The sequence below is a fragment of the Salminus brasiliensis genome, chromosome 10, assembly GCF_030463535.1.
Source record: "Salminus brasiliensis chromosome 10, fSalBra1.hap2, whole genome shotgun sequence".
NCBI classification, from domain to species: domain Eukaryota; kingdom Metazoa; phylum Chordata; class Actinopteri; order Characiformes; family Bryconidae; genus Salminus; species Salminus brasiliensis.
In genome coordinates, this window is record NC_132887.1 from 9,832,263 (window position 1) to 9,858,295 (window position 26,033).

The 26,033-nt window shown below is 40.9% G+C and overlaps 2 protein-coding genes across 2 annotated transcripts; one reads left to right on the plus strand and one right to left on the minus strand.

Moving 5' to 3' along the window:
* The first annotated feature begins 16,696 nt into the window (after nt 1-16,696).
* LOC140564674 (D-beta-hydroxybutyrate dehydrogenase, mitochondrial) lies at nt 16,697-18,685 on the plus strand. The gene is made up of 4 exons (XM_072690283.1): nt 16,697-17,096; nt 17,183-17,335; nt 17,954-18,087; nt 18,189-18,685. Exons 1-4 carry the CDS (start codon nt 16,709-16,711, stop codon nt 18,549-18,551), a joined length of 1,038 nt encoding a protein of 345 aa, XP_072546384.1. The 5' UTR covers nt 16,697-16,708; the 3' UTR covers nt 18,552-18,685.
* Nucleotides 18,686-23,002: 4,317 nt separating this feature from the next.
* On the minus strand, nt 23,003-24,130 carry ccr6b (chemokine (C-C motif) receptor 6b). The gene has a single exon (XM_072690199.1). The coding sequence runs from the start codon at nt 24,128-24,130 to the stop codon at nt 23,003-23,005; it is 1,128 nt and encodes a 375-aa protein (XP_072546300.1).
* Between the last annotated feature and the right edge of the window lie 1,903 nt (nt 24,131-26,033).

Here is a 26,033-nt window from a genome sequence, read left to right on the forward strand (position 1 = left end):
GTTATGAAGTTCCATTGCTGCACTGTAGTGAAATGTCTGATTCTAGCTTTTAAACCCTTTAGAATATGCTGTAACTGCCAGTTCATAATTGTGACTAATTTATAAACCTTTTTTAATGTTGAGAAGAGCTTTACAGTAGTGTGATAAAGTCCTCTAACACACTGTGCTCCTCGTCTCAGATTTAGACGTTGGACTTCTGTTCTTTGCTGGCAGGGAAGTGGACGTTAACTCTCATTCAGACAGGCCGAGCGATGGAAATTGGATGTGGAAATTAGCTTTCCAGTATTGAGGTGAATGAAAGAGCTTCCTAGGCTAGTCAGGAAAAAACATTACTGAGAGCAACATGGGACCTGCACAAGCAAGCAAGCCAGAGGAAGTCTTCTCAGCTTTATGAGCAGGTACAGAAAGCACAGACACAAAGAGACCAAAGAGTCATAAAAGTGATATCCATGCAGTCCTACAACCAGAGGTTTAAGTATCAAATAGTTCATTTTTGTCAGTAAAATGTACTTAAATTAACTAAGTATTACACTTTTACATATACTTAAAGAAATACAAACCTAAGTAGCAGACATGCATTCAGCATTTACGGGGAATTTACAGTTGCAATCAAAATTATTCAACCCCCCCTGCAGTTTAGGTTTGCTAGCTAGGCCCCACGCAAACAAAATGGCACAATTTGTTGTGTTCTTAGTTCTTAGTCTCAGCATTGTATTTTAGGCAGAGAATGCTTTAAAAAAGACCAGAAGAGTCTAACAAACTTACAGTTGCCATAATTATTCAACCCTCATTGAAAATTAGGTTTAAATAGACAAATTACTATAGCTGTTTGCAATAAACCAATCAAACAAGACCAATTAAAACAACTATATAAGTAAAGTAAAGTGAAGTGCTTTCTCCAGATTCAACACTAAATGACTACTTTTAATGACAACTGCAGTCTCAGAACTATTCAACGCATAACCAGACGCCAGCTTCTGGCAACATTCCTCATAAATCTTGGCCCATTCCTAATGGGCGGTGAGGAATCCTCTCATTCCAGAATCTTCTAGGACTTCTTCTGAAACCAAGTCTGGGTCTCTAGTACTTTATACATGTCTGATGACATATTGTGATCGTGTGTTAGCATGGTGCCTAGCTAGCCTGGTTAGATTGGGCCTAGTGTGTAGTTTAGAGTTAACAAATTAGCCTGTGCCTAGTGTTGGCTCATACATTTTACTTTATTAAAAGTAAATACTTTATTAAGCTAAATGCTCCAGTAAACTGAAAACTAAACAGCCAATTTAAATATGGTACATTTTAACCACAAATGCAAATGTATCACCACTGCTCATATCACCAGCTTTATTTTATTGAATTTAAGATAAATCTGTTCTGTTGATTCAGCATCTGTCCTGCTTTGCTCTCTTTTTTTCTGCTTTGCCATTGCATTCAAGTCCAAACAGATTCAAAATAAGAAGGATCGAGCCTAATAAACGTAATTTCTGATGTAGATAGATGCTGGATGTTCTGAGGAGTTTCACTGCAGTTCTGAATGCCTTACAGTATTTTAAAGAGTTTTCCTTTGTTTCTTGTTTGTTTCTACTTCACTTGAGTGAAATAACCATACTTTGGCTTTAGACTACCCCAACCCTTCCTTTAACTGTGTATTTACAGCACAATTCAACCATCATATTCTAATCACTCCTCGATTTGAAATGACCACACTTCTGAAATGCCTTGTATTTTCAGTCCACTGCCATTTCCAACTCTTCCCACTGATTTGCGTCCGTTTGTCATTGACAAATACCCTTTGTTGACATAAGTGTGGAAATGCCTGAGGTGTCTGCGGGCAGCTGAACTTCTATGAGGTCAGTCTTCTCCACGGTTCTGTAGGATGTTGCCACTCTTATGCAACCAGCCAACCATCTGCAGGAATCTTTTTGGATGCATAGCACTCCATGTAGCTCATTTTATGGCCTCTGCGAAAGCTTCAAGGCATTTCGAAGGCTATGAAATTCCACAAATTACACATGAAACATTCCAGGAAACAGATACAGTGACATCTAAATTACAGGAAAGCGTTTCGTCAAACAGAAACTAATGCCGTTTTGTGGCCTGAACCACTCATATCCATAATGTAATAACTGTCTGTGGGCGAGAGTTTAAGTGAGTTCGGCTTCTTCAGCCCTGTGAAAGTGATTCATAGCTCAGGAGTTTTCACTCAGCTTTACCATATGGTCAAACACCTTGCCGTCCAGATGCCCCAAATTCCAGCTTTATTTCGCCCAGAGGAGGCATGTGCAAACACCTGGGGAACGCTTGGACCAGAACCACCGTTTATTTTACCAAGTGTCTCATTTACAAAGATGCTTACAAGCGAAGTGTTGCACAACTTAACACAATTTAACGTCCTTCCCACGTAGCAGATAGCAGTCCTCATGCAGTCTGGTAGATGTCCTGTCCTTAACATGTCCACTGGATTTGTTCACTTGCATTCAGTCATAAAGTTTTCTTGGTGCCGGTGTACTGATATTTCCCAAAGCAGAGTCTGAAGGGATGTTGAGCATGGCCATTATTTTAATTTATTAGCATTGAATGAAAATGCACCATTTTAGCATCATGTTGGCAAGAACCAACCCATTCCAGTATGCCCATGTCATCAAAATCAACTTAAAATGCACCCTTATTAACATTATAAACAACTATAAACATTATAAACAACTCTAATATGTATTGTTGGTATGTTATATGATTCACCTATAAGTGTCTATAACCAAAACATATAGCTATGATGCTATTATTTTCTTGGTCTGTTTCATGCCTGACTGTCTTTATAAATGTATTCTCTGTGCAAAAATAAATAAATAAATAAATAAAAAAAAAGTGTTAGCTCCCCAAGCTCCTCAAGAAAGATGCTGGGCCATGATGGGAAATGTAGTACCTGTAGTGAATTTACATGGCATGCCCTGCAGGTCTCCACAGCAATCCAGGATAAAATGCCCTTTTTACCATGATTTGAGTCGAGTCTAATGAAATTTAATTTTACCTAAAAACCTAAAAGATTCCAGCAAAGTGTTGATGACAATGAGTTTTAGGTTGAAAAGGGTACCCTAATAAGTTGGACTACTGAGGGGCTGATTCAGTCTTGAGAGTATTGAGAGGGTCTAATGGCCTAAGGTAAGAAACTGTTGCAGAGCCTGGCAGTAACAGATACCTGATACTGGCAAATGTGTGTGAGGGATGGGTGAGGTCGTCCACAGTGCTGGTCATTTTGTGGATGCAAAGTGTGTTTGGAAATGTCCATGATGGAGGGGTGGGAAACCTCAATGATTTGCTCAGCTGGCCTGACTATCCACTGTGTAGTCTTTTGCGGTCAGAGACGTTGCATTATCCAAATCCTACAGAGATGCAGCTGCCCTCTGCTATCCCTCTGTAGAACAGGGAGAAGATGAAAGGTGGGAGATGAGCTTTCCATGGACTCCACAAGAAGTAGAATAGCTGCTGGGCCTTCTTGACTTTAGATCTGGTGTTGATGGACCAGGTGAGGTTTTCTGCAATGTGAACACAAAGGAAAGTAATGCTCTTACCATCTCCATAGCAGAACTTTTGAATTGTGATCACCCTGTACTCTTTCCTGAAAACAACCGCCACCTCCGTCTCTCCTTAACATTAGTTTTGTCCACATTAAAATGTTGGTTCTGTACCAACCCTTAGCTGCTGCTTCTCCTCTCTTTACATGCACTTGTCGTTTTCTATGCATAGGCATGCATTCATATATGATGGCTTGGGAAAGGTTGGCCCTAGCTGTTCTCAGACCTGACTTATCACTCATAAATTGAAGGTTGCGTCTCAGGATCTCAGCAGTATGCAGTACGGTTCGGGATGTACATGAAGACAGTAGCATAATCAATGCACTTGCAGATGTGGTCAATAACCGATCATGTACACTCTTCCAGGTTGATGGAGGTTAAGGCCATAGGCTGCAGCCACCCTAAACATGTGGTTGGTGTACTGTAGCAGGTAACAGCACCTCCCTTCCATGATAGACTATGGTGAATGCACTGGGATGTTGATGTAGAAGTCTTCCTACACAGGTTGGCATTCCTTTCTGCACAAAACGAGGCCAGCCTATCCAGCTAACGGCATGCCCTGATGCCCTCGTAGTAAGACTAGCACACACAACTTCTCCTGCAGTTTACTAAAGTGTGTCACACACATTTGTAGGCGGAGCTTGGGCAGGTCAATTAGAATTAGAATTGAACTGTTGGACATGCTGAGCAGGAAACACTGTTGATGGCCTAAATCTAAAATGGCTTTTTCCAGTGAGTGGATTAATTAAATTTCCCAATTCCCCTAAATCAGAGTAACTGAATTTATGGACATAAGCTGTTCCAAAAGAAACAATGTGCTTCAATTCTGGACACTGCCTAGCGGTGTGGAAATGCCAGCTATCCTTTCTAGTGATTGCCTAAACAGAATACATCCTCTAACTGTCAGCTGTGAAAACGAGGTCACTTATGTAAGCTGTAATAGATTCCCTTTCATTCCTGAAGAGCCTTTTGACAGATAGCATCTTACAGTAATGGGAGTGGTCAAGAGGGGGCACAGATGAGTCCCATGAAGTCATTGTAGCTGTTGAGAAAAAAAAGACTTGTCTGAGGAATGACTAACTGGCCTGAATTCCTTAGTGGAGGCCAAGCATGTTCAGCCCGTGCCAGTAACAATCAGCTCACTGCCAGCACTCTTCATAAGCTGACAGAACTCCAAAATAGCCTTTACGCAGGTACAGGCCTCCATAAAACACACGCAAGCACACTCACACACACTTTCAGTAAGTGCCGGGAGAAATCTGCTCATCCCAGTCGTCCACTGGAATGTGAAAAATGTATAGGAAATCTTGAAGGCCTGAACAGAAGATATGTGGAAGTGAGAGCTGCCGAAAATGAACACATTCATAGAGATGCTCACTCTTGATGTTCTGCAGGTTTCAGAGATGTTTACACTCAAATTTGCAGCCAGATCACAGACAAAACTGCAAAACCCCACAGTAAACACCCACTTTTGTTCTCTCATACTCCGCTCAGAACCAAATGACTAGGGCATATGTCCCCTCTTTGCTGCAGTAATAGCCTCTAAGGCTTTTACAGTTGATGCTGGAACACTTCTGTGAGAATTTAAGTGCATTCAGCCACACCAGAGCATTAGTAGTAATAGTAATGTCAGACACTGACGTTGAATGATTAGTCCTTTCACTCCACATTCATCACAGAGGTTTTGGATGTAGCCCCATCCCTCTAGAGAACACTGTTCCTCTGCTCCACAGCCATGCTGGGGGACCTTATACCCTGTATTCATTGCTTGGCAATGCTTGACATTGGGCACAGTGCCCTTATGGTCTATTGGCAGTGCTTATCTATCTACATAATAGAATTTGTGTGAGATTAACTGAACATCTTTTTCAGCAATGCGTGCACCTTAAAAGTAGAGCCATGCCATTCTTCAAAATATCTGTATAATCACATGGTTGAGATGTAAACACAGTCAATAAGAGTGATTTGATGAATGGTTTAGTGGTGAATGGAACCAGATGCCGAAAGTGTACAATGGCTGTGAGTACTACACCACAAAAAGTTATGAAATGAAGACATTGTTTCTTGGTAGTTTTGAGAAAGTGTACCACTAATTTACCAGGATCAACAATGTGTACACTCATTAGTGTACAGTATAAATACTAAGAAGATCCTGTAGGTTCACTGATCTTCCTGGATAATGCTCGGTGATGCTCTGGGGCTGCTTCGCTTCCTATGGCACTTGAAACCTGTGGGGTGGGGAGGTCAAGAAGGATTCAATCAAGCATCAGGAAATCCTCAGAGAAAACGTGATGGTGGCAGTGCCTTAGTCTGTTGGACCATTCAGAGCTTCCCCTACTGTGTTAATGTAATAAACCACCCTGATAACATTACCAGTGTCACCTTACCCTCATCCATCCCCCGGGTACTTAAACCCAGTACATTTGTGCATTCTTGGAACTGGACCAGACTGCTGATAGACCGTTGATCAACAAAGCCGTGTCCATGTATGATTTTCTGTCTGCATGTGAACAAAGTCACAGTCTGAACGTCCAGCCTTTTAACTCCTCATGCTGAATTTCTGAACTAGTAGCTGAATTCATTAATTACAGGGAGTGTCTGGAGTGTCCGGATTCTTGAAGACATGTTATGTAACAATATATTTTATTTACATAAAGCCATACATAAAACATAAAGATTCATAGATCACAGTCTGTGTACAATATGTATGACTGATGTCTGTATGTCTCCATGGTGGCATTTAGTGACATTAGTAAACTAATGGAGAAGGCAGGGGAATATTATGTGTTTGGCAGGAAGCAGCCTTTACATATGACAGCCACTTCATAAATGAAAGAAAGTGCTTTACAACAAGGAGCTGTGTGTGTGTGTGTGTGTGTGTGTGTGTGTGTGTGTGTGTGTGACTGCTAAAACATCTATTCTGCTGGACCAGATCTATGTGTCTGCAACTCTTTAGTGCTCATTCTCAAATGAATGCATTTTTGGCCTCCACTACCAGAGAACACACATCACATCGCAGTACAAAGCCAGCCCATCTGTGAGTGCATGTGCATAAGGGTGTGTGAGTCTTATTGGGTTGGTGAACAAGAATATGGCATAGTCTCCTCCGCCAAAACAAGTGGGCAGATTGTGCAAATATGACGTTGGCTCAGACGGGAAAATATTCTCCTCACTTGAAATGTTTTCTCTTCAGGGCTCAGGCTGGGAGTGCAGCCAAGCTGCACAATTAGGCCATGCAGTTCCTCCCCATCTGGTGGGCTTAGAGCCAGATGATGAAGACCCCTACTCTGCAGCCCCTAACTTCAGCTGGGTCCCGCTTTCCACAGGCGTTTGGACCTTATCCTTAAGAAGAAGGTCTCATAGCAGCCATAGCAGAAAGTGTCTGAAAAAGACCAGCACCTCCAGAGCAGCACCTCCAGAGCAGCACAGGCTGGCTGAAGTGAAAATGTACTGAAATCACTTTTAGGGTATTAATTACATTTCATGACAGAAAAACAGAAAAAATACTGTATACAAGAAACACTGCTTTAATCAAGACTAGTTTGCTCCTAATTAAGATTAAGTATATGACACTTAATTAATTCTGGGCTTGTTTGGGAGAGAAGCGTATTATCACTGTTTGCTTTCACACAGAAAAAATCTTCCTTTTTTACATACATTTTTGCAAACTGGTAGGGTCTAGGTTCGTCCATTGCTTTATTGTCCTTATTTTCATTGGATGCAGACGCTCAAGTGGCAAAGAACAGTGCCTTCTGGAGTCATGGGATTTCACAGTGCAGGAACATCTGCAAACGAGCATCCTTTCTAGTAGGAGGTTTTTGGCCATGCGAGTGATGAGCAGTTACATGACCAAGACCACTGATTTTAGTAGGACCAGAGACCAGTTCTCTGGACAGCTCTCAAGCTTCATAACAGCTTTAACACTTGACCAAGCATACCGAACTCTCAGCGCAAGCGCTCCTTGGTCGGAAAAAAATTCTCAGACAAACTGACATGACGGCACATCGTCCACTGAGGAGAAAAGATGGCAAACCAACTGTTAAGCACAGAGAAAATATCTTTTTAAAGCTCAAAAGGTTTGTCCTGTTCACAAGTATTCAACTTTAAGTACATAAAGTACAATAGCTGAAGCAAAAGCTGCTCTTTTTACTTCCAATGTAACGCTCTAGATACCAGCTAAGTTGCTAATCATAGAAAGATACACTGCCTAATATTGAGTAGGTCCCCCTTGTGCCATCACAACAGATCTGACCACTTGAGGCATGGACTCCACAAGACCTCTGAAGGTGCCCTGTGCCCTCTGGCACCAAGACGTTAGCAGCAGATCCTTTAAGCCCTGTGAGTTGTTAGGTGTGGCATTCATGAATTGCACAAATGAGCCTTAGGTGCCCATGACCCTGCTGTCCTTTCTTGGGTCACTTTTGGTAAGTACTTACCTACCAAACATACCTTTGGTAAGTCCTGCCTGATGTTTTGGAGATGGTCTGACCCAGTTGTCTAACCATCACAGTTTGACTCTTGTCAAAGCTGCTCAGATCCTTATATTTGACCAATTTTCCTGCTTCCAATGCATCACCTTCAAGAACTGACTGTTCACTTGCCGGGAAGCTAAATGGTATGTGCATAAATGTGTTAAATGATCAAACCTCATAGTGTGTAAATCTTGGAGCAACTGTGTATTCCAGCCTGCTAGTTAAGAAAAATACAGGGTAATATATCATGATGTAGTTTAGCGTTTAGCGTCATTGCATAAGAGCCATGTTAGACTGAGTTAAGTCAATGATACGTGACTGATTCACACGAGACCCTCCTTAAAGAAGCACTGTAATCAGTTTGTGACCGAAGGCTGAAGTAATAATGACTGGAGCCATCCATGAGACATGGTCAGAGCGTCTGCCATTTCAGATAAGCTCAACAGAAACAGATGTTCCATCCCTGCCCCAGTACTCCTACAACGTGTAACATCTCAGCCAGTCAGAGGAAAAGAGTGCTCTGCTCTATGCAGAGTGCAAACACACAGTCTAAAGACCCTGGCCTCCAAGAGAAGCTTCATTTTCATAATGGAACATAATCCTGAGGGAAGCTGAGAGGAAATTTCAGACAGAAGTGGTTTTACTCTTGAGTCTTGTAAATACCTTCTCAGCTGTCTGAATCACACATAGCCGAGTTACCAAGGCATTACACCCTCCTTTCTTCTCACAGCCAAAAGCTGCTCCATTATCTCCTATTATCTCACCACAACACTGACACACAGAGTGAGGGAGAACGAAGGCCCACAACCCTTTCAAGTCTTTTTCAAGTAGGATTTGGTAGCAAGCAATGCAAGGACAATGCATGCAAAGAAAAACCACAGACTGTTTGTTGTGTTGGGTGAACAGTAAGTGGACTTGCTTTGTAACGCCATCTAGTGGTGAAGAAGCATTGATACAGTTATTTAGAAAAGACTGGATTTGCGGCAATGGGGTAAAAGAAGGTTTGCCCTCCAAAAATCACCATTTTCTCTATCCAATATAATGTATATCTTACACAGCTGCATTTTATTGCATAACAATATTAACACATGTGGTCACCCTATTTTTTTTAGATCATTTCAATTGAATATTTAAAGTAATCTGAATCGCTGGCAATTTTAAGTTTATATGTCTATAGGGTTTAACTATTTTTCTTAAATATAAAGTATATCAGATGGAATTGGCCTCTGCAGCCAGAATACAGTGGGTTGTACTTTGTAATAGCCATAATGTCCAGTAGGGGGAGTTATAGTGTATCCACAGTATGTGATACACTCAATGTCTGTAAAAGCCATTGCAAACAATGCAAAATGGACCTTAATTTTTAAAAAAAGTTAAAAGAATGGTTCACTGATAATTCAGGCTTATGCTGCATCCCCTTTCAGTTCAATAATATAGTCTAACTGTGGACGGTCAGACAAAAGTTCAGGCACAAAAATGCTCCTTAAGATTCAGTGATGGACCTTAAAGGGACACTGTATTCACTTTCCTGGTGGGAGGATTTTATGTGTACCTTTTCACAGCCAATGCAATTCAACAGAAATGTGGTGGAACATGGCACAGCTCTGTTCTCCAACTACCACCACCCCATTGACTGGGATACTTTTTCTGAGAGAGTAGAAGTCTATGCCTTTCAAAACGATGCTGGGTGACTTCCCTAACATTTTTTTTTTCTCGATTTTTTGATGTTTTGATAGAATTACCCTTTCAAACTTCTTCACTTTCCGTTAAGGTTCATTATTCATCTGAGTGTTGATAAGTTAGTTAAACACTTTGTCATAATACTCCTCTTTTCTCCCACTGAAGCCAATAACCATTTTTAAAAAGGGCTTGAATTAAGGTAAAAGTGCATGTATTTGTCACCTCTACATTGTCCAGCACCCAGGGAGCAGAGAGGGTAAAGGGCCTTGCTCAAGGGCCCAACAGTGGCAACTTGCCAAGCCCGGGAATCGAACCCACAACCCTGTTACCGATATCCCAGCGCTCTAACCGCTGAGCCACCACTGGCAATTAGACTCATCTAATGATGGCCTTCAGAAGTCCTTGTTTGATTAAACGGGTTTGTAGGTTTGGGTTGGAGGTGATAAATGCAGGAAGGTAGACTTCCAGGAAGAGGAAAGGTCACCGCTGCAGTAGAGATTAACCCACAGTCTTAAAATGTCTGATTGCTTGGAAGAACCAATTTTGGTTCTATGAAAAACCATGTTAGTAGCATGAGTGTGATGAACCATTTAAAGGTCTTAAGAACCTTCGTTTAATATAAAGGTTTTTTAACCCATTTAAAAAGTTCTTAAAGTTTGAACAGAGACGAATTGCAATGGCTAGATGACTGGGTCATAGCACCTCCAAAACATCAGGCGCAGGGTGTTCCTAATATGCAGGGGTTAGTCTCTAGCACCTATCAAAAGGGGTCTAAAGAAGAAAGGCGTGGGATGAGTGAAGGCTAGCCTATCTGCTCTGATCCCACAGAAAAGCTACTGTAGCACAAACTGCTGAAAGCGTTGATGCTGGCTGTGTCTTGTGGAGAGCATGCCTCAGTGGACCAGGAGGCTGGTCTGGTGGTATGAGGGGGACCTCCACAATATTAAGAAAGTGATTATAATGTTATGGCTGATGGCTTATAGTGTACATATGTTGTTATTGTCTATACTATACATACAGTGTGTATAAGGTACTCTTGTTCATTTCTTGTTGAAAGAGTGTGCTGTGTAGTAGATTAGATATTGAGTAGATGTCACTCACTTTTACACCTGCAGTCTTAAATATAAAGGTGCTACAAGGGGTTCTTTGAGTAATTCAATAGAAGAACCACTTTTGATCCCATAAAGAACCATTTAGCATCAGATGTTGAAGTAAAGGTTCATCACACTCATCTCCATTATAAAAAGGGTTCTTCAGGGAACCAAAAGCAGTTCTTCAGTGGCATCACTTAGAACCTTTTGTAAATAAGATATCTGAATTGTAGTCTGGTAGCATCCTTCCCTTCAGAGTCCCTAATTTGATGAATATAAATAAATGCAGACCAACTGTGTGGATCCTAAACAAGCCTTATGAAACTCTCAAAAGCCATGTGAAACTCCAGCAAATGCCGAGAACCAAAACTTAAAAGCTAATAAAGAAACCTCTGAGAAGGGTCGCTGCAGCCGAGAACTTTGATAACTTTTTCTGTAATTGCTCCAATTGTGGCCAAGTTATGGTTTGCCAATCCATCCTCACTGTGTAAAGCATGGGCACTTGTGACACGTCATGCATTCATCCTGGATTTGTTTTGTTTTGTAAGATGCCAGAAACAGATCACATGCTGCAGCAGTTCCTCTTCTTGTTCTGAAATAAACTCCCCTACTGAGAAGCAACACAAATAACAGCCCCCCATATCTGCTGCTCCATCTTCCACATGCCTTTGATCCTGACCTGGTTTATGGTACATTCAGTGTACTCAGACTCGATAGTTTCAGACTTGTGCGACTTTTATTACCATAACAGAGATCTCGCAGCTTTATCATTTTGTCTGAGGCAGCAAAAGGGAAAACGCAGGCATGATAAATCAGCTGCAGGCCGCTTTTGCGCATTGGCCTCCTACACTGCCACAAAGACCACAGGTGCTCTGTGGCCTCAAAGAGTGGAGATAGAGCATCACAGGCAGGCAGTGCACAGGGTTCTGTGGAATGGTGGGAGGACAACTTTAGGCATTCATGACAGCAGGTTTGTATTGATCACGGAAAGCGATGTGCAGATCTACAGCTCTCCTAAAGATCGATACTTCAGAGTCTGACATTTCTGTTCAAGAATCAAGCCTCGCATGCAAATTAGGACCAGGTGTTTGTTACGACTCCATCTTACATGCAGTGTACTGTGGGTTCAACAGTGTGGCATTTCTGAAGTTTGAAACAATAAGGACAGGGAAACGGAACAGAAAACAGCTTTTATTAAGAAGAGCTATTTAAAACTACAGCATGTGAGTCGTTTGCACCTTTTGATAAGAGGCATTAAGCACAGGAAAAAGTGCCCAAGTGTGTTTCTTGAGCTTAAACTACTAATTTAAGTGTTGACATATGCAAAAAATCTTTAAAAGAGTAGTACATTTGTTACATGGCTGTTATCACATGATCTGAATTGACCAACATAACATTTGCGTCTAAAATAAATACATACTATTTTCAGGATTTTGTGTCCCTGTTTACATACAGCCTTGGGTACACTACAGGACTTTTAAAGCCGTGGCAAATTTTAAAATGAGGGGTATCTCACACTTCCCCACTGAGTCTGGCTGATTTCTACATAAATGTCTATCGCATGCTAAACAAACTAGGGATCCTCCACTTCATAACTTCAACCGGTTGCTTGACCGAACCGAACACGCCACAAAACACATTTGCCTTGTATTTCCCAGGAGACGCAGATTCGCACTGCCATTTGCACCAACCCAAAATGCAAGGAACGTGAAAACACTGTTGAATGAGGTCATGGGTGGGAAGAAGGAGTCAGCATGGTCTGTACAGACTGCAGAGGGAGTTGGAGGCGAGTAGCACAGCACATATTGGAGGCTACCCTACATACGAGGCAGATGTTGGCTTCTCATGCGAATTTCTGATCCACCTTAAATGTTGCTTAAATGTACTTGCACCAGAATGTAACTGCTGCATCATTTAAGGTGGAAATAAAGATGAAAATAAGAAAATAAGATGAGTAAAAGATGTTTTAAGGAGGTCTTTCCGTGCTCAGTTTTCATTGGCTATTGACAGGACCCGTTGAGATTGAGTCACTAGATTACACTCACTACTGGATAACGTTTGATATGCTCTGACTGGTCTGAAACACGATCTGCTCTTTTTGTTGAAGGGCGGGACTTCATGGGTAAACAGACGTCATGTTGAGCTCTTTTAATAATGTCTCTTATCTGATGTTGAGTATGAAGATGTTCCTTGCTGTTTCCTAGAAAGTCAGGGGTTTGCATGCACAGAGGTGCACAGTATAGGCTTATTATGGCCATGCTGATCAACCAGCTTTAACAATCTGGTTCACTAGTTATTAGACCAGCTAAACCATCAAACATAAACATGCCCTATGCAGGTTAAAAACTAGGCTGGTTAATATTTTTCTTCAGCAGTGAACATTTACTGTACATCCAGCAGAAATATTCCAGATCATTTCTCTGTACAGGGTGACTTCATGTCGAACACGAACAGCAGTTCTCTTGTATGCACGGCATCCATACACTGAGTGGATATGCCGCAAGGCAGGTGGACAATATTGTGGTACCAGTGGGTGCCACTCTATGTAAACCCCTGACTTTCCACTAAACAGCCAAAGAAACCTCTTCATACTCGTCAGTGGCCAACATTATTTTATCAGAGCTTAAGATGATGTCTGTTTATGGATAAAGCCCTGTCCTTCAACAAAAAGAGCCAGTCAGCTTGCTGGTTATAAGGAGAGTCAACGGTATTGTGGTATTGGTGGGACACAAGATGCAAAAAATGGGAAAATCAAATAATCAAGTAAATTTTTTTCCCCTGAAATTCAGATTGTGAGAAGCAGAAATAGACAACTGGAAAACTGAAAATGAATGAAAACCCATTTGTTCTGTACTAAACTTTACTAGAAAAACTTGGGGGGTGGGGTGGGGTGCAGGGTTCCCCACCCCCCAACATGTCCATTTTGTGAGTGTTAATATTATTAAGAGTTAAGACTGAGTGTAACTGTTTTGGGGGTTTGGAATAGGCCCGTTTTAAGTATGTTTGCCGGATTTCCTTCTCAAATAAAGCGGCAACTGCAGTTCAAGCTTTGTCACTTTCATGTACCGAACTCTCATTATTCAACTATGCCACGTTTTCCATTCTAGAGCCCCTTTAAGTATGATGTTATAAAACTGAATGTGTCTTTGATGCAGAAAAAGTGAAAAGGGGTAAGTGTGTGGTAATTATTGTGGAAAGTAAAGAAGGATAGGAACCGATTTTCTGCCCTCTGGTTCCCTCTCACAGTCACACACACACACAGACAGCCACGAGATGCAGTGAATGCTCTATGAATAGGTTTCCAGACATTCTGTCTTGGGAGGGAAGGTTGCAGGACTGCTGGTTTATCGAGGGTCAAAATTACAAAACAACTTTCAAACCAGGCAAGGTTTCAAATGAAGCTTTTAAAAATGTATTACTTTAAACCATAACTCTGTCTCTGTGCAGGTGTGGAGATGATGTCAAATTTTAGACCAACTGGGGGCTGTCCAGCTCTGTAGAAGAAAGGTAGCTGGAGTTATTTCACCTCACTATACAGACCGGTTGTGGGTTCAATAGCAGGTCATTTAATACTAACATGAAGATTTCAAGAATAATATGATCCAGTGTCTATCGGTACTGTTTTTGCTGTGTACACAGCACATTTGTATGTGTAGAAGAACAAGTATTGGTACTGAGATAATAGTCTTACTATGACTTGACAACATTTCGAACAGAAAATCAGCATTTCCCTTTTCCCTAATGCCTAAACCAGGGGTGGCAAATTAATTAGAAGTAACAGGCCACATTATATGCAGTCCCACGTCAAGAGGCACTGTGCAGATTTTATTGGAAAACCCAACAATGCCCACTTCTCTTGAAAAGAGGGCTGAAGTTCTTAGATGGGAAAAGAAGAATTAGGAAAAAGTGGAACAGCGACTGACTGCCTGACTAATGAAATATCTCTCTGACTGATAAAAGACAACTGGGCCACTGGTAGACTGACTAACACTGACTCTCAGTTCTACATACAGCCTCTGTCAAACCTTTAATATAATAATTTAATATAATGTCCTAAAGAACCTGTTCATGAACAGTGTCGGCGTTTAGTGCTTGTTTTGACCTTGCATGGCTCAAACTTTCTAGCAAATGCCTCTGATGAACATCAGCTCCTTAATTAGTGAAGACGCAGTAAATAATAATAATAATAATAATAATAATAATAAATTCACATTTTCAATTTCACAGGAGCCTCTGTGATTATATTTACATCCAGATCATCTAAACATAGCCCCAAATTACAGACTCACTTTAGACTGGGTCTAGATTCATACTAGGCTTTTCGGGGGGGGGGGGGGGGGGGGGGGGGGTGAAGGTGAAGGTGCTTGAGAGCACGTGATGGAAACTCCTCCTAAAGATTTCGAGTAAAATTTATTACAGATTAAATAATCTAATTAATAATTACTAATAAAATAATCCTATTTGAATAATAAAGTGTAGAAAGATTAGCTCGTGCACTGCAATAAAAAAACATGTACCGGTGTCGTGACACATCCTATCCCCTCTGACGTCATCTTGCAGAAGGCCCATTTAGGACCCAATACGTTAGTCAGCCGATGTAGCTAGCATGCTACTGGTTAGCCAGCCGAGCTACACCCACCCCCACCCCCTGTGTATTTTATCGCTTTGTTATTTTATCTGTATCCCAATTATCTGCTGATCTTGCAAAAGGTTAGCTCGATAGCGGACAGCAAGTGCACGAAGCTAGCTAGCTTTACCTGTTGGTATCAGCTGTATATGCCAGCGTAGCAACAACAATATGTATATATATAACAATAAGTTAAATTGAGACGCTTTATCCAGATAAAAACATCTCAGTAATGGTTATCATTAAAATATCTTTCGAAATTTTTAATCTGGCATATAAATACGACAGCCGCGTGAAGATGGCCAATTAATCACGTGCGCGATTATAGACAGCTAAAATAGACAATCTGATTGGTTCTGCCGCCGCTTGATTCTGTGTCGCCCCGCCCCTTTATTTAAATAAACGGCTGACCTCAATTACGTCGCTGCGCATGGCTGTGTCTAAAACCGGGGGTCGCTGCCTTGCTGCCTTGCTGCCTTGCTGCCTTGCTGCCTACGCTGTTCACAAGTCAGTGTTTTAGAAAGCGGTTTAGTGATGAAGGTCTCTATAATCGAGTCATTAAGGGAGCAATATATGAATTGACAGCTCACTGCCAGATATGAGCGATTAGCCGTTAGCATTTCTACCCAAAACATAGAAGGCTAGATAACTTATGATTCAGACATGACGGAGTGACTTCCTGCCTCAGAATCCTGCCTAAGTAGGCAGCATTTCTTACATTGCAGACACAGCCTATGTTTACTGCCATGCATTAAACCTATGGGAAACCTAAAATATGGGAATGTGTGAAAAACGGAGGGGACTGTTTAACTATATATATATATATATATATATATATATATATATATATATATATATATATATATATATAAGCATTTTCTGTCTATTATTGTTCTTAGTTGATCAGTGTGAGTGGAAGATACTAATGACAAAGCAGGGGATGTACTGAGTTCTGCTAGACTCTCACTCTGAAATTGACATTTTATGGTATAAACAGAGTTACCAGCACCATTGGTTACATAATGAAGTAAATCATCTCACATCATCTCTCACCCCATCCCTTTTTTGCCTCCTAGGCTGACTGAGCTTGACAAACCTCCCTCCCTTGCCCCCTCTTAGATGTCTTTCCAGGGACGGTCCAGGGTGCTAGCTATATAAATGGCTTGGCAGTCACAAAAATTGCAGTAGGTTAGCATAGGTCTCATGTCAGGCTGAAGTGTTTGTGCGTGCGTGTGTGTGTTTGTGCTGCCAGTATTTAGAAACAAGATGCAGTCTAAAGTGATTAGCATCTTTATTCTGCTCATAGGCATCTACATGGGTTTTGGTGCCCATATTCTCACATATTCTGCTCTCACAATGAGCTTCTTGCTGTTGGCCCATGCATGGATCCAGAGGGAAATGGCCTTGTCGAAGGGATTTGAAAGGGCAGTATTAATAACAGGCTGTGACAGTGGGTTTGGATATCGACTTGCCAAGACTCTGGACAGCATGGGGTTCATTGTGTTTGCAGGCTGCTTGTACTCTGATGGCCATGGAGCTCAATCTCTGGCCAAAGAAGCATCTCCGCGTTTAAAGCTGCTCCAGCTGGATGTAACCAGAGATGAAGACGTGAAGCTGGCTAAGGCCTTTGTGGAAGCAAACCTGCCTGAGAAAGGTATTTGTCTTTTGTTCTTTTGCTTGATTTAGGAGCACTTTTGCATTGCTTGATCGTCTGTTTGACATGTTGACCTTTTCTTCCAGGCCTGTGGGCAGTGGTGAACAATGCTGGTATCAGTGACTGGGGAGAGACTGAGTGGAATTCCATTGAAGACTACCAGAAGATGACCGATGTCAATTTATTTGGCGCAATTCGGACTTCGATTGCGTTCCTGCCTCTTGTTCGGGCGTCCAAAGGTGAGTCTGATTAACTTAAATATGTGTTAGCAATGTGTTGATCATATAGCATTATGGATGCTGTCACTGTCCAGAATAATGTTAAACCTTGTAGCCTACCAATTTGGTAACTGGTCAAGAGAAGGGGGAAAGGTCCGAGCTTTTAATGTAAGTTAATGTAAAAGGTGAACGGTAAAATGGTCAAGCAATGGAAGTTGCTGTGATTCAATGATTGGAAGAAAATCTAAACAAAAAAATGGTTGTATGCAAAAGTTTGGACTCCCAGAATTATTGTTTTATTGATTTTTCTAAGTGAAAATAAATGGAAATTTACTTTAGCACATTGTAATGCACAGTTACTGTTTAGTTGCTGAATTTAACATATTGGTGGGGGGAGGGGGGTTGAAATGTACATGGGCTATGGCACATTTTATATGCTGAATTAAGCCAATTGTCAGAAATTGTGCTCCAATTAGTTTCTGTAGAAAATCTGCTCACTTACTTTCACACTGGAGAGTCCAAGCGTTCGCATACAACTATACATTTAATGGATGGTGATCTGCATCATGTGAGCTTTATTCCTTCGTATCATACATCTTGCTTCTCATTTTAATTTCAGTATCTTTATCTGATCTTCAGGGCGTATGGTTTTTGTGTCGAGTATTTTTGCCTTTTTTAATTGTTTGAGCATGGGAGCATACAGTGTATCCAAAAGAGGTCTGGAGGCCTTCGCTGACTGCCTACGGGTTGAGCTGTCCAGCTTTGACGTAAAGGTAAGCAATAACCAGCTCCTACTTTGAGAACTTGTCCCTGCACACTGCTCTCTCCTTTACTGCTTTACTGTATGCTGATTTGTGTCCGTCTCGATTTCCAGGTCAGCGTCATTCAGCCTGGAAACTTTGGCCCAGCCACAAACATCAGAAGCAAGAAAACAACCCAGGAAATCTGGGATAAACTGGATGATGAACGCAAAGTGACTTTCAGCAGAAGATACATTGAGGTTGCGAATGAATATTTCCAGTCTTTATGCAATGCAGGCTTTAAAGACAGCCGCATGGTTATTGATGCTATGGTGCATGCTCTTACTGCCCCTGAGCCAAAAGCCCATTATTTGCTGGTCTCCTTCATGGAGCTGATCTTTTTTTCTGTGTTTCCTCTTTTACCAACTTTCATCAAAGATGCAATATTTACCCCAATTCACCATAAACGGAAAGCCATGCTTTCACAACAAAAATAGTTGGTGAGCAGTATGCTCTTTAAGATAAAAGAAAAAAGAAGAAAGGTGTAGTTCTAGTTCTTCAGTAAATGCACTGGATCTACTGTGTGTAGAACCATGGAAAGGGGTCTTTGGATTGGTGGAAAACTTTTTGGTAGATGGCTTCATACGGCACCAAAAAAGACCAGTATTGTCTAATAGGCTTTGTGCTTACAGTGGGGTGCTCAAAAGTAAAAAAAAAAAAAAAAAAAAAAGTATCTCTGTGTCTGTCTGGACTTTTTTTTAACTTACATGGTTACTTGGTAATGTTTAGACATTTGGGTGAACTGCCAGTCACATGGCTGATGTTGTATCATGATATTTACATAGAAAGAAATTACAAGGTCACAATGCCCATGGCCAAACGGCATCTATACGGTCGTATGCAAAGGTTGGAGTTCTCCTGATCAAACGACTTGTTCATTTCCTAAGTGTAAATATTCCTCCATATCTACAGTCTTAAAAATAAAGGTCCTATGACTAGTTATTTGAGGGATGGTGTAGAAGAACCATGTTTGTAACAGAGATCTGTTAGGCTAAAGAACCTTAATTTGATGCAGAGGTTCTTCAGTTACACCTCTACTTCAAAAATGGTTGTTTATGGACCCAAATTGGTTCATATATATATATATATATATATATATTATAAAATCCCCCCTCCCCCCATATGCACCACATGTCCATGTTTGTGGACACTCCTAATGAATGCATTAAAATTAAATCATTTAAGTTGTACCCATGTGCAAATACACACACACACACACACACAGCTTGTCTAGTCCTAGTAGATAAGCACTGCCAATAGAATAGGAGTCTCTGGAGCACACAAAAATGAACCTATTGGCACCTATTGAACCTAATGGCAGGTGTGAGCTAGAGGGCAATATAAAGCTGGTGTTATCTGGAAGAATGGTGCTCCATCCAGCACTTTTGGGATGAGATGGGGATGGAGATCAATCACTTTTGTCACTGAATGCAATCAAGTCTAGTAGAAAGCTTTCATGGACAGTAGAGACGGTGGCAAATGCAGGATAAACTAAGCAGAATGTATGATAATTTTTCAAATACCCGACATTTCAGAAGAAGCAATGAATAAGCATGTGCCCCAGTACTTTTGTTCATCTGGTATGTACATGCATATTAAATGATGCTCATAAAAGGCATGTAGTTTAAACAGGGATGGTCAAACTATGATTATAGCTGTGGCACATAGATAATATTGATCATACCTTGATTAAAGTTTTAATGTAAATTTCACCTAATGCCACATTTTCATTCCAATATTTAAAGTCAGACACATCAGACTTAACACGGCTTCTAATTTCTGGTCAACACTGCTGTTTTGCTGTAAATTCTGTAACTGCACTCTGGTGTAAATTCAGAGAAGCACTGTGGTTTTGTGTCTGGCCTTTTTGTGCGTAACCAAATAAAGGCTGAACTGCAGAAGGAAAGCTTATCACAGCCCCAGATTTGAACAATGGTGTCCTCTTTGCTAAATAGACACTTCTCCTTTTTAACAGCTGCATCCAGGCCGGTTGTGCGGTGTAAGCTGGCAGGGGCAATTGAGTCATGTGTTGTGCCAGTAATTGTGTATATAATTTATTTATTTATTTATTTATTCCCTCACAAATGATTTTATTGTGACCCATGAATTGTGTGTGTTTTGTATCCTAAAATCCCAACAGATCAGGAAGAAGGTCCACTACAGTCAGTGTGTGTGTGTGTGTGTTTGTTTGTGGTACTTTAAGATCTCATGTGTTTCATCTGGACTGGTGTTTGTGTATCTGCTGATGTTTACATATCTACAAAAACAAAAAGATCCTCGATGTCATCTGAACAGTCGCTCTCGTGTTTATTGATCTAGTACAAGGAAGCGTTTTCATGGTTTGCATATGCAAACGTCCTGGACAGACTAGCCTTTTAATGCCCGGCAGAGTGATTCCCTGTCATAGTAATGTGTGCGTGTTTATCTTGGACAGCGGTGATGAACATAGACTGATAGCTGCTTTGTGGAACAGAGTGTGTCACATTTTGGGGGCATTTGGAGATGTGGTTGGTTATTGATGTGCTTTGCAGAAAAGTAGTCCACAGATATGGAGCACTGATATGCACAAACAGAGCCCACAGATATCAAACAGCCCCACAGATATTCATCTCTTTTCCTTCAGTTACAGCCTGGGTGCTTTTTGGTAATCCTTATCAAGTCTCAACCCCTGCTGTAGACCCAGATGATCTCTAAAGGTCACAGCGGTATCTCTACACCATTGTGTTGTGTTGTACTGTAATTTTTGAAGAAGTTGAGTGTCGCCTTTATCTAACTCTCTGTAAGTGCTCAGGCTCGAATGTTGTGAGGTGTTTTTGTATTTACAGTTGAACTATATAAGTTTTCTGCGTCTACTGTGAGTGTGAGTGAATGCTCCATTTCTTAGAATTGGACGTATTGTTTTACCACAGTTTTGAGAAGCCTGATATCTCTTCAGGGTTGAGGTTTACATGTAGGGCACTGTAAGGCAAAATAGTCCCGAAAGAAAACTTACTTTCATTTTATTTATTTATTTTTTTATTTGCTACTATTTAACAACTCAAAATACACATGTAGGTAAAATGGCTGTTTTAGATGGCAAATAAAAGGGCAATATTTGCATAGATATAGATATTAAAAACCCTAGCTGCACCACTTTAAAACTGATGGGGAGTTTCTGTACAGTGACATTGTACCATTGAATTCTGTAGAAATCCCTTTAGTTATTCGGGGCAAAACATTATTATGGATTAAAGCTTTGTTAAAAAAAAAGATCAAGATGTTCAGCAAAACTGCAATAAAATAAAACACCTGCTTGTTCAGTAATTTTTGTAGGAATTCATTATTCTGCATCATGAGTACAACATAAGTGGCTTGTTAACTGTGTGTAACTGCTCCTGTACACACATGCTGAGTGTAGAACCAGATGTAAAGCATGAGGTTAATGCAAATGCTGTCTGCGTGAGGTGGCTCAGTTGCTTTTTCTTGACCTCATTTTTAAAATGAGCTGTTTACAGAACACGTTTATGAGACGCAAATAACATTTGGATAAATACACTGGAATCAACTGACTGGAGCTTGGTTTTATTTTAAAAAGTTATATAATCTATAATCTTAAGTATGCAAACTGTAAGAGTGATGTGGCTGCGACAGAGATACTATAGTATACTATTTGTATAAAAGTTTATATGTGTGAACAAAAGCAATACAATGTCTCTTCATAAACTGTCTGGCCTGCTTTACTGATCTGGTTTAAAGTTTTCTGCAAAATATTAAACGTCTGTCTATGAATATCTGTGAATTTTTGTCTGCAAATAACAAATACATATCAATGCTGTCACAGAAAAAAATGAAGGTCAATGTAAAAAGAGCATTTGTATTGGTTCATTCTTCAAGAAATTCCTGATTCAAATTATGTAAAAAAGTGCAAAACAGCAAATCCCAGGTGATGCTGCTTGCCATCAGCAGCCAGAGTCCGAGAGAGCACAATGGGCCTTAATCTCTCTCAGGGGGGGTTGCTGGGGCTTTCTCCCCACGTCACTCCCAGTGTGATGTTGGTCAACACAGGCATCTGTTAGCTGTTGTACGAAGCTGTGGAGCCACACTTTCCCCTGAGCGTGGTGGATACCTAGCGATGCTGCATCAGTGGCAGTTCAAAAAGAAGCAGAGGCTGGATTCACATGAGTAAACTGATGTAAAATTAGGACAAAAAGAGCAAAAGTGAATAGAGTGGGAAAGAGCAAAAACAGAGATTCATGTTTGCATGACAGCGATCAGATACACTTTATGACCAAAGGTTTGTGGACGCTTGCTTATTCCCTGTTTCTTACAAATCTAGAGTTTGGAAGACTGTCCCATCTCTTCAGGGAATGATTTTGCACTAGATGTTGGGACATAGCATTAACATACAAATTATATATATGCATTCAGCCATGAGAGCACAGTGAGGTCAGGTACTGATGTTGGATCACATCAGTTTTGGATCAAAAACATGACTCCAAAACACTCATTTCAAAGGTCCACATCTCTACAGCTCAATGCTGATGGGCTTCATGTCTCCCTAGCCCACTATAGCCCACTAAGTTGAGCCTAGGCTTGTGTGCAGATGTTCTGTTCTATTGGCAATGCTTTTCTATGGGGATACAATCCTCACAATACTCAACAAACACACAATATGTGTGCCTGTGTCAGCAAATGAGTGCACCTCAACGCAGCTGAATGCACTGAACAAGAAGGGATGTCCACAAACCTTTGCACATATAGGGTATTTCTGCTTCATTAAGATATAGAGTAGCACATCAAATATAAAATTCAATTCTTTAAATAACATGAAAAACGTACAGTTTACTGCTACAAACATGTCATGATTACTGAGAATGAGTTCAGTGTATGTACTCTTTTATAACATGCATTACATTGTAAATGAAGAGGGATTTTCATGATTGGCTTCAATGCTTGACTTGTGTACAGGAATATAGAGTTCTGAAGTTTGCTGAGAGGAGCGTGCAGAGGAGAAGTATCTCTTCCCTAAGCACCACAGGTCTTCCATAATCTTGCAGAAATGGTTCCTGAACTTCACTCCGATGAAGGCGTAGAGGATGGGATTGAGACAACAGTGGAGGTAGGCTATAATCTTGGTTATAGACAAAGTCAGGAGAATCTTCTGCTCTTCGCTGCAAGGTCTCTCTCCAAACAGATTGCCAGTGTGGACCAGAAGCAGGGCGTTGTACGGGAGATGGCAGAGGATGAACACGATGACCACCGCCAGAACCACACGCACTGCCTTGTGCCTCTGGTAGTTCTGCGCTCTGAGCAGAGTTAACACAATTCTGAAATAGCAGAAGCACAGCACAAGCAAAGGCACAAAGAAGCCCACACTGACCTGAGTGCTGGGCACCAGGACTTTCATCAACTGCGCTGTGCGAATTGACTTAAAGTTGAAGTTGCATTCAATTACTACCCTGCCATCAAAGTCCTCCTCCTCGTACCGCTCATAGAACATGAACGTTGGAATGGACAGTGCAATGGCAAGAAGCCAAATGACTAAGCAGATAAGCCGACTGTAGATCTGGGCTTTTGCGCGAATTCCAATAGCATGTCTCGCTTTAACTATGGCCACGTAGCGGTCTCCACTGATGCAGGCCAACAGAAGCATGCTGCTGTACAGGTTGACACTATAGGTTCCTGTTAAGAGCTTGCATGCCCAGGTGCCCATGTTCCAGCTGTACTGCTCATTATATATGATCAGCGGCAGGGCGATGACAAAAAGGAGATCTGCCAAGGCCACATTGACTAGGAAGATATCCGTCATGGTCTTGGCCTTTCTGTAGAATGCATATGTGACAAGGACCAAAATATTGCCCAAGAGTCCAAGGACACAAATGAAAGAGTATAAGCAGGTCTGTATTATCATTAGTTGTTCATGGTTAACTCGATAATTACATGGCTGTGGTCCATCTTCCGAGTCATTAAATGCATCAGTGCTTTCAGGGCCATATGTCACAGTTACATTCTCCTCGTAATTGCCCTCATAATCCATCTCTCGAAACAACCTATGAAGAGAGAAGAGTGCATGAGAGTGAATGAGAATTTAGCATCACCTTGCAACAGAGGCCTTGTTTGTTACTACATCTCCAGCTCTTCCGTCATGAGCACCATGATAGCATGAAATATAGGCATGATTCCACTGTATTAATTACTGAATTAAGTGGAACCAGCTTGATTTAATTCACTAGACATGAACAAAAAGAAGCCACTATTCACAGCTCAACAACTCGACTTGTGGTAATTTCTTAGAAGAATACAGAACACACACCCTTTTCCCTGTAAATGACATGGCTGTTCGCATTGGTTTGGGACCATTTTCAGGTGACTGTGAGCCAACGGCTTTGTAGAATAGAGACTGAGAAGAGCCTTCGACGTAATACTCACGCTGCATCCTTTAAGATGCCCTTATGTTGTAGCTGAAACCAGGCCCAAAGACATTTAGTTGTCTTTTAGGTGCTGCTTCATAGACTGTATGTAAGAGTGGACTGGATGACGTCAAACTATGCCAAAACATCCCGTATGCCCTCTGGTGGCTGGCAGCAGTAACACTGCCTGATGCCATGCAAGTGAACAAAGCAGAAAGGAAACTTGTAATATTGTAATATTTAAAGGGGCGTGGCGAAGAGGTGAGTGTGGGTAAGTTTAAAGACAGCTTTAAGACAATAGCCGTGTCCAGAACTGTGCCTTGGGAGGAACCAAGACTCACAAGGGGGACCCATCCATCTGTACTGTTGAACTGCTCTGATCATAATCATAATATAATAATCATGGTGTAGTAGAACTTAATATAGTCATTGCAGTGATGGTCAGATTAATGATAGGTAATAGTAGTAAAATTAATAGTGGCAGATAAGAGTTAAGAGTCCATAGAAACATCCTGCAGTTTGTCCAAAGGTTGGAGGCAAACATAGGATTCCTTCAAATATCTAGGTATTAATATTACTCATTCTTTCAAGGATCCCTATGTGAAGAATTTTGTCCCTTTTTTAATCAAACTCACATCAAATCTTAGCACTTGTGTCCATCATTAATCTTTAGCTGGCAGGGTAAACTGCATTAAACTGCATGTTCTTCTGAGATTTTTAAATCTGTCCCAATGCCTTCTTACTTTTTTATCCAACTCAGAAAGACTTTTGTCAAAGGCTCAAAATTAACAGAGGGTTGGCACTACCTAATGTTTTAACTATTGGGCTTCTAATCTATATAAAGTCTCTAACTAGATTCAGGCCTCGGATAACGTTTGGTGTGACTTAGAGTCCAAATATTGCAAAGAAACTATCCAAGGCAACAAATTACACATCTAAGCCCATGGTTATAGGTACCCAAACTCAATTTAGACAGCACTTTAAAATTAGACAGATTTGCAATAATAATAACTAATTTTGTCCAGCCAAACTGGACCAATTCTTTATAACCTGGCGGAATAATGGGATCTTCACCCGTTTTGAGGACTAGCGTACTAAGTACATCTTGACCGGCCGGATCTGTGGCGGTATTGTAAGGCCTGGCATTTTGCTCAAGCTCATAGTGTGACATTCCCTGATCTCCCCCAAAAAAAACAGATTACCTGTTAGAAATTGGACCCAATATTAAAGGGTTAAATTTCTACACCTATTCAGTAATTTAATCCATAAATAACACTTCCATAGACAGAATAAAAGAGTTAGGTAGAGATCTCTCTGAGATACTTTACAGAAAGTTAATGACAGCACCTCTTGTGCGCGACTGATTCTCTTACATTTTAAGGTTCTCCATCATATTGGAGTAGGGCTTGGTTGTCTTCCTTCTATCCTGTTGTTGACAGTGACTCTCTTAGATGCACTATAAATACAGCAGACTTATGTCATATGTTTTCAAAAATCTTTCAAAAATCTGTGGATTGATAGTTGAGCCGT

What these genes read in the sequence shown, in the direction of transcription:
- LOC140564674 (XM_072690283.1), top strand. Translation starts at nt 16,709, where the DNA reads ATGCAGTCTAAAGTGATTAGCATCTTTATTCTGCTCATAGGCATCTAC. An exon ending in AGCAAACCTGCCTGAGAAAG is followed by an intron (nt 17,097 to 17,182) that starts GTATTTGTCTTT and finishes CTTTTCTTCCAG; the next exon opens with GCCTGTGGGCAGTGGTGAAC. An exon ending in TGTCCAGCTTTGACGTAAAG is followed by an intron (nt 18,088 to 18,188) that starts GTAAGCAATAAC and finishes CTCGATTTCCAG; the next exon opens with GTCAGCGTCATTCAGCCTGG.
- ccr6b (XM_072690199.1), bottom strand. Translation starts at nt 24,130, where the DNA reads ATGGATTATGAGGGCAATTACGAGGAGAATGTAACTGTGACATATGGC.